General features: G+C 45.1%; 1 protein-coding gene across 1 annotated transcript; it reads left to right on the forward strand.

Moving 5' to 3' along the window:
* On the forward strand, positions 1 to 8710 carry CCN3 (cellular communication network factor 3). The gene is given in 6 exon segments (XM_075316208.1): positions 1 to 109; positions 112 to 177; positions 3596 to 3815; positions 3907 to 4158; positions 5477 to 5682; positions 6760 to 8710. Coding segments are annotated over 6 exon segments (1116 nt in total). The 5' UTR covers positions 1 to 34; the 3' UTR covers positions 7057 to 8710.
* Positions 8711 to 9705: the final 995 nt, after the last annotated feature.

Consider the following 9705-nt stretch of genomic DNA (forward strand, 5'->3'; position numbering starts at 1 on the left):
ATAGGACGACACCAGGCAGTGCAGCGCCCTATAAATGGACGGGGCGAAGGCGAATGAAGAACACAGAATACCAATCCTTACACATTGGGAACCAGCAAAAATCTCTGCCCCTGGGACATGATGATGTGTGGACGGCGTCTGCTGCCTGCCCTGTGCACACTCCTGCTCCTCCATACAGTAAGTCCTTGTATCTGTGTGTATGCGACCAATCAGGCTGAAATGTCCGTCTGTTATTCTATATTTTCTTATATGAGCAAAGTATTTCCAGGCTGAATATCTAGCGTCCCTCTATATTTATATTCTGATTTTCTCTAGTTTTACGTAGATTGAACAGAATTCTGAAACTTTTCTATCATATTTTGTATTCAAATCCATTTTTAAGACCTCTGCTTGCTGCCAAAAAATGTAATGTATTTTTTTAATTCTAAGGCTATGTGCACAGGTTGAGGATTTGGTGCAGAAATTTTCTGCATCAAATCTGCACCTTCTGGCAGAAAAAACACACCAAAAAAACGCATGCGATTTTGGTGCTTTTTTTGTGCCGTGCGTTTTTCTGAATGAAGTCAATGCTGGAAAAAAACGCAGCAACAGATGACGCTGCAGATTATTTTCTGCACCAAATCTGCAAGGAAAAAGTAAGCAACGTGTGCACGGCACTTCAGAATTCTCATTGACTTTACTGGCATGAAGATAGGCATGCAGATTTGTGACAAATCTGCACCAAATCTGCATAAAAAAATGCATCAGAAACACACTGCGCACTCAGCCTAAGGGCGGCTTTGAACGTTGCAACATCGCACGTGCGATGTCGGTGGGGTCAAATCGAAAGTGACGCACATCCGGCGTCACTTTCAACATCGTAGTGTGTAAATCGTAGATGATACGATTACCGAGCGCAAAAGCGTCATTATCGTATCATCGGTGCAGGCTCCGACTTTTTCAAAATTACGCTGCCGCGACAGGTACGATGTTGTTCCTCGCTCCTGTGGCAGCACACATCGCTGTGTATGAAGCCGCAGGAGCGAGGAACATCTCCTTACCTGCCGCCGGCGGCTCTACGGAAGGAAGAAGGTGGGAGGGATGTTTACATCCTGCTCATCTCCGCCTCTCCGCTTTGATTGGCCGCCTGCCGTGTGACGTCGCTGTGACGTTATACGACCCGCCCCCTTACGAAGGAGGCGGGACGCCGGCCAGAGCGACGTCGCAGGACAGGTGAGTGCATGTGAAGCTGGCGTAGTGATAATGTTAGCTACGCCAGGAATCACAAGATATCGCTGCTGCGACGGGGGCGGGGACTATCACGTGCGACATCGCAGCATCGGCTTGCGATGTCGCATTGTGCAAAGCCCGCCTAAGGCCCCCTTCCCATGTCTGTGATAAAACCACATTTTTTTCACAGTTCGTGTTGAAGGTGCGTATGGCCCTCCATGTGCCGTAATTTTGACACACGTGTTCTCCGTGTGCTATGCGTGATAGAAGACGGAGATCAGTAACGTTTTACTCACCTGTCCCTGGTGCAGCTGTCCGTGGTGCTGCTGCCTCCAGCGCTGCTGCTTCCTGGTCCGCAGTGCAGTGAATATTCATGAGGGTAATGAGCGGGCCCAGAAGCGAGTGACAGCAGTGCCGAAGACAGCAGTGCCGAAGACAGGGGAGTATAGAAAATAATTTTATTTCAAAGACACGTGTTTTCTCCGGTACGAGTCACACTGATCACATCACTGTGCGGTCCGTGGGACATCAGTGCTGGAGACAGGTGAGTATAGAAAATCATTTTATTTCATAGACACGTGTTTTCTCCAGTATGTGTCACATGGATCATATCAGTGTGTGTGGTCCGTGTGACGTCATTGGTGCTGGAGAAAACTTGTCTCCATGCGGAACACACGAACACATAGCCATGAAAAAACACAGCTGTGTGCGCAGACCCATTGATTTTAATGGGTCTGCGTATGTCCATGTGTCCGATATGTATGAAAACGGACATCATACGTACCGGAATCATGGACATGCAAAGGGGGCCTAAAGGAGATGCAACACCTTGACCAACGTGGTGCCCAATGGCTGCATAATTTGGCTTCCAAATGTTGTGGCCATTGGGCATCACTGAAGGCGGAATTTGGGTTGCAGCATGTGGTATCACGCCTACTTTCACACAGCTGTTGCTTGTTACAATGTATCGGTGTAGGAAAGAGCAATCAGTCTTAAGGGTGCTTTACACGCTGCGACACCGCTACCGATATATCGTCGGGGTCACGTAGTTAGTGACGCACATCCGGCGCCGGTAGCGACATCGCAGTGTGCGACACCAAGGAGCAACGATCAACGATCGCAAAATCGTCCAAAAACGGTGATCGTTGATACGTCGCTCCTTTCCTTAATGTCGTTACTGCTGCAGGTACGATGTTGTTCGTCGTTCCTGCGGCAGCACACATCGCTACGTGTGACACCGCAGGAGCGACGAACATCTCCTTACCTGCGTCCACCGGCAATGAGGAAGGAAGAATGGTAGGCGGCATGTTCCGGCCGCTCATCTCTGCCCCTCCGCTTCTATTGGGCGGCTGCTTAGTGACGTCGCGGTGACGCCGAACGCACCTCCCGCTTGAAGGAGGGATTGTTTGGCGGTCACAGCGACGCCGCTCAGCAGGTATGTGCGTGTGACGCTGCTGTAGCGATAATGTTCGCTACGGCAGCGGTCACCAAATGTCGCACATACGACGGGGGTGGGTGCTATTGCGCTATAGCGATTGCTAGCGATGTCACAGCGTATAAAGTACCCTTTAGGCTAAATTCTGAAGTCCTAAAATCCAGGATAGGTGAGAGATATGTGCTGCTACTTCTGCTCTGTCTAGTTTACATATTATAGCATAGAGTGATAAAATATACACTAAAACTTAAAGAGGGCTCGTCACTTGACAACATTTTTTTTTTTACCTGGTATAAATGCCGTTGCTCTCCTGAATCCGGCGCTGTTTTTCTTTTGATCCTGCGCCTCTCCGTTCCTGAGATATGGCCCTCTCGTCCCTGTGTATATATCTAGTCTCTTAGCCAACTGGGCGGGGTCCACAAGAAGATGCCCACAGTGAAGAGCTGAAAACCACGCCCACTTGACCAAATACAAAATTTATAAATAGGGAAAAGAGGGCCACATCTCAGGAACAGAGGCGCAAGAACAAAAGGAAAACAGCGCTGGATTCAGGAGAACAAGGTGGAAAAATATATATATATTTAGTGCAAGGTCGTCTTTAACTACAAGTTTTATAAGATTCTGTTCTTAATATTATTAAGATATAATTACTGAAAACAATAATAATTGTCAGAACTTAACTAAACAGCTGCGTTTTTAAATGATAAAATCTGGATTCCCGTCGGCCTCTAGAAGGAGCTCAATAAGTAAAGAATTATATAATGTAAAAAATGGCCAAGTGGGCGGTCCTGTGCGGAGTTGGACATTAGACAATAGCAGAAAATGCTGAGTAAACGATGTTCCTGTTATTGCACGAATGCTGGTTAACGTCCTATATACATATACATAAATGTGAGAATGTACTGTAGATACTGACCATTAATGTAGCGTTTCGCTATGATCCTTCATCAGGTGATCTCTCAGAAATGCCCAGCACAGTGTGGACCATGTCCAGAGGAACCGCCAAAATGTGCCCCCCATGTGCCAGTGGTGTTAGATGGCTGTGCCTGCTGTCCGGTGTGCGCCCGGCAGCAGGGGGAGGTCTGCTCCGAGGTGTCGCCATGTCAAGAGGACCTGGGCTTATACTGTGACTTCAGTGCAGATCCGCAGAGTGATGTGGGCATATGCATGGGTGAGTGGCAAAAGGCCAGCAGAGACGTATGATACTTCATTTCCGCCTTTACCAATATTTTAATTGTTTTTTTTTCTTCTTTTTATCTTAGAGCTTGTAGGGGGTAAATGTATGTTTAATGGTGCCATATACAGAAACGGGGAAACCTTCCAACCCAGCTGTAAATACCACTGCTCGTGTCAGGATGGACAGATCGGATGCGTCCCAAGATGTAACCTGGACCTACAGCTGCCAGGACCCGACTGCCCCTTCCCAAGAAAAGTCTCCATCCCCGGGGAATGCTGTGAGAAGTGGGTGTGCGACTCAAGAGAAGAAGTGCCATTCGGAGGCTTCGCTATGGCCGGTAAGAAATAAGTTCTGGAGTATAATACAGGAGGTAATTCAGGATCAGCACAGGATCAATAATGTATGTACACAGTGACTGCACCAGCAGAATAGTGAGCGCAGCTCTGGAGTATAATACAGGAGGAAACTCAGGATCAGCACAGGATCAATAATGTATGTACACAGTGACTGCACCAGCAGAATAGTGAGCGCAGCTCTGGAGTATAATACAGGAGGAAACTCAGGATCAGCACAGGATCAATAATGTCATGTACACAGTGACTGCACCAGCAGAATAGTGAGCGCAGCTCTGGAGTATAATACAGGAGGAAACTCAGGATCAGCACAGGATCAATAATGTATGTACACAGTGACTGCACCAGTAGAATAGTGAGTGCAGCTCTGGAGTATAATACAGGATGTAACTCAGGGTAAGTAATGTAATGTATGTACACAGTGACTGCACCAGCAGAATAGTGAGTGCAGCTCTGGAGTATAATACAGGAGGTAACTCAGGATCAGTACAGGATCAGTAATGTCATGTATGTACACAGTGACTGCACCAGCAGAATAGTGAGTGCAGCTCTGGAGTATAATACAGGAGGTAACTCAGGATCAGTACAGGATCAGTAATGTCATGTATGTACACAGTGACTGCACCAGCAGAATAGTGAGTGCAGCTCTGGAGGATAATACAGGAGGTAACTCAGGATCAGTACAGGATCAGTAATGTAATGTATGTACACAGTGACTGCACCAGCAGAATAGTGAGTGCAGCTCTAGAGCATAATACAGGAGGTAACTCAGGATCAGTAATGTAATGTATGTACACAGTGACTGCACCAGCAGAATAGTGAGTGCAGCTCTGGAGTATAATACAGGAGGTAACTCAGGATCAGTACAGATTAGTAATGTAATGTATGTACACAGTGACTGCACCAGCAGAATAGTGACTGCAGCTCTGGAGTATAATACAGGATGTAACTCAGGATCAGTACAGGATATGTAATGTATGTACACAGTGACTGCACCAGCAGAATAGTGAGTGCAGCTCTGGAGCATAATACAGGTGGTAACTCAGGATCAGTACAGGATCAGTAATGTAATGTATGTACACAGTGACTGCACCAGCAGAATAGTGAGTGCAGCTCTGGAGTATAATACAGGAGGTAACTCAGGATCAGTACAGGATATGTAATGTATGTACAGAAATTGTACGGTTCACTGTGGTTGGAAGCATATTTCTGGGCGATTTCTCTTTTAATTGTTCATTACGGTTATAAAACTGTAATTGTATATTTGGGATACTAAATATAAGACTTCTTGTATTCACACAGCTTATAGACCCGAGGCCACGTTTGGATTAGACATGGGCACCAACTGTATCGAGCAGACGACAGAGTGGAGCGCTTGCTCTAAAACATGCGGCATGGGACACTCCTACAGGGTGACGAATCGTAACCGGCGCTGTGAAATGCAGAAACAGATCCGCCTATGCATGGTGCGACCATGTGATGAAGAGACGGAGGGGCTCATGGAAAAGGTATGTGTTCATCTACTCGCCCTAACAGAGATGGGTGAGGAACATGGCTGACTCCTTCACAAGAAGGGACATGTAGTGAGGATCATGGCTGAATCCATCACACGATAGGGATATGTATGTGACGATCATGGTTTACTCCATCAAAGGTGACGGATATGTAGGTGAGAATCATGGCTGACTATCACAGGAGGGAGATAGGTAAGTGAGGATCATGGTTTACTATATCTTACGAATAGTATATGTAGGTGAGAATCATGGTTGACTCCATCACATGCTAGAGATATATAGGTGAAGGACATGGCTGACTCCATCAGATGAGAGGGATATGTAGGGGACGATCTGCGGTCACTCCATCACATGCTAGGGATATGCTGGTGAGGTTCACGACTGACTCCATCAGAGGAGAGGGTCATGTACGTGACGATCATGGCTGACCCCATCACATGAGAGGGAAATGTAGGTGAGGATCATGGCTGACTTCTTCATGAGAGAGGGATATATAGGTGAGGATCATGGCTGACTCCATCGCACGAGTAGGATATGTAATCTCAGCTCATACACAATGCTTTATTACAGAATACAGGCTCCTATAGTCAGCAGCTTACAGTCCTCTTATGGATTTGGTGGGCAATGATGGTATCCTTGAATGCTCCATAATTCTGCTTCTAAAAAAAAAGCTCCATATTTATGTAGAATATATTTACGGGTGATAATGTCTGATCTCTGGAAGCTCCACTTCTGGGATTCCTACTAATCAAGGCAACCAGTCCTCTCCAGCACAGTGAGGATATATGCCGTGCTATCCATTTCTAATGGGGCCCATGGAGAGGATACAGCAAAGTGCTGTACTTGGTTTTTTGGTTTCCCCAAAGACATGGAGGAGTGCAAAGGATTTGGGAGACTGGGGACCACCATTCAAGTGATCGGTGGGTGTAAAATCACAAAGCCGATGGATATCGGGGGCAGGGGGTGGTAACTCCTTTAATCTGGTGGTCGTCTACTTTATACAGTCAGAATAAATTTTCCTGAATAATGTAATAAATATTTTATTAAAGTTATTCTTTCATTGTGTTCCAGAAAGGGAAAAGATGCGTGAGAGTGAGGAAATCCGAGAAAGTCGTCCATTTTGAATATAATAAATGTGTCAGCGTACACAGCTACAAGCCCAAGTTCTGTGGTGAATGCACCGACGGGCGGTGCTGCACCCCCCACAGCACCAGGACCGCCCAGGTGGAGTTCCGCTGTCCGAATAACAGAGTAATGAAGAAGCAAGTGATGTTCATCAACACATGTGTCTGCCATAATAACTGCCCCCGGGACACCAGCCTCCTCCAGACTGACAACGCCAAGTTCCCCAACCTGAGAATATACTAGTGTGTCCATTATGGGACCCAAAGGCCAAACTATACCCCCCATAGGGTATATAGTATTACGGACACCTACGGAATCACTTCTATCCTCATATTCCTCCAATGCCAACATGATACTTCAATTTACCTATGAAATTTGTCTTTCGTTACCTGTGGCTCCATGTGCTTTGGTGGTCATTTGCTGAAGAGTAGACTGCCTCTCTCTGCTGCACAGACTTGTTTTAAATCCCTTCCTTATTGGCAGCGGGAAGCATAAGAAAATAAGACAGGAAAGAAAGCCGCTTCTGGGCAAATATGAAAGAGAATGGGGGAAAGATGCAAAAAGACTGAATTCTGTCCTGAAAAGGAGAAATTAACTTCTTATTGTGTGTCTTGTACATTTGTGACTTTTGGACAACGTTTTATAAGATCGATGATTTGCTATTTTTCTTGTTGCCTGTAAATATCGTAAATTATTATATATTGCTGAGTACATTAGGATATGTTACAATACGAAATATTATCTATGAATTATATGTCCGATACTCTGGGGACGATACTGAATTTCCACCTAAGATCGGAGCAATCTCTTGTGTCTACAAGGTCCTACGATGTCTTAAGAAAACCAATATGGCTGTTATTATAGCTAACATTAGGGAATGTTCACACGTGTCAGACCTCAGGGTGATTTTAGGGTAATTTTTTAAAATATCCATGAAAAAAATTAAGAGGATTTCCATATTGAGATAGTGGATCTAAACCCTATACAATTCTGCATCAGAGCTGTGCACAACCACAGCAAATCCACTTTGTAAATTGTGAGTTTGGGCTGATTTTTATCTGTGTGAACATGCCCTTATGTAACAATTCTATATCCAAAAAACAATATATTTCTGCGGTCATATGGGACTAATGAAAAGTAGAGAATTAAGAGGGTTGCCCTATTGAGACACTGGATCTAATCCCTATGCAATTCTGCATCAGAGCTGTGCACAACCACAGCAAATCCACTTTGTAAATTGTGGGTTTGGGCTGATTTTTCTCCAATGTGTGAAGATGCCATTATGTAACAATTCTATATCCAAAAAACAATATATTTCTGCGGTCATATGGGACTAATGAAAAGTAGAGAATTAAGAGGGTTGCCCTATTGAGACACTGGATCTAATCGCTATGCAATTCTGCATCAGAGCTGTGCACAACCACAGCAAATCCACTTTGTAAATCAGTGGGTGTAGGATGATTTTTATCCAATGTGTGAACATGCTCTTAGGTGACATAATGCTATATCCATAAAACAATATATTTCTGCAGTTATATGGGATTAATTAAAACCTAATCAGATTTCTCAGGATGCTGCAGTTTGGGGATATATCCAAATACTGTACGACCAGGAATCTAGTAAATCCGATAATATTTGATCTCTACGCTGTGGTCTTACCTCTACAGATGGAGTTGGTATTGTAGGTGGAGACGCTCGTCAATGCTGATTTTTATAGTTCAGATCATCACATTTGTGGATTCTTGGCGCAGTTCTGTGATTGCAGTAACGATCTGTCCCTCGCGTATTTATGTAGCAGCTTCAGCTTTGTACATTCATCAGCGTTCTTATTGGGAAATAATTTGTTTTTATATTTCTAAATATTCTGTAAAACAAATTTTTATTTTTTCTAATAAATCAGACATTATATTGTGTTACTGTTGTATGACTGCATTTTACAATCTCTTTGTATTGTATGTGATGTGAACCAAAATGAATCTATTGGGATGTTCCAATTTACAGAAATTTCCTTAGGCTAGGTTCACATTTCCGTTGTTTAGGATCAGTCACAATCCGCCGCTCTGATAAACAACGCAATCCGTTTGGCGGATTCAGTTGTTTGCCGTAGACTTGTATGAGCGGCGGATTGTGACTGATGACCCTGCGTTGCATCCACCACGCGGCACATCAGTCACTTACTGACTGACCGTCGGGTGGGAGGAACGCAGCATGCAACGTTTTTTGTTGCGGCAAAAAAACGCACCCCGCAGGATTCTGTTGGAATCCGTCAAAAGGCATAATGTATGTCTATGGTGCAGGATTCCGTTATCCTGCGTCACGCGACGGATTCCAGTGCAGGAATCAGTCACGTTTTACTGAGCATGCCCAGCATGTCCAGCAGAACGTCCGAAATCAGGTAAAATCAGTTCCTTTCTCTCTTTCTCCCCCTCGCCTCCACGCAGGTTTTAAACTGAAATGATCGGCTTTTGAGAGCGATCAGCTGATCTCCCGGCGGCCGGCTTTTCAGAGCGATCAGCTGATCGTTCTCTCTCTCAATGGAATCCGCTTTCTCATGACAAGAAATTCCATTTCTTGTCACCCGTTGTACAACGCATCAGTCACAAGCGTTAAGCAACGCAGGTGACTGATGCAAAACAACGGAAATGTGAACATAGCCTTAGGGGTACTTTGCACGTTGCGACATCGCTACTGCGGTATCGTCGGGGTCAAATCGAAAGTGAGGCACATCCGGCGCCGGTAACGACGTTGCAACGTGTAAAGCCTAGATGCGCTGATAAACGATCGCAAAAGCGTCGTAAATCGGTGATCTGTGTAGTGTCGGTCATTTCCATAATGTCAGACCGATAGGAGATACGATGTTGTTCCTCGTTCCTGCGACAGCACACATCGCTG

Source organism: Anomaloglossus baeobatrachus, chromosome 6 (assembly GCF_048569485.1).
Source record: "Anomaloglossus baeobatrachus isolate aAnoBae1 chromosome 6, aAnoBae1.hap1, whole genome shotgun sequence".
Classification (NCBI taxonomy): Eukaryota; Metazoa; Chordata; class Amphibia; order Anura; family Aromobatidae; genus Anomaloglossus; species Anomaloglossus baeobatrachus.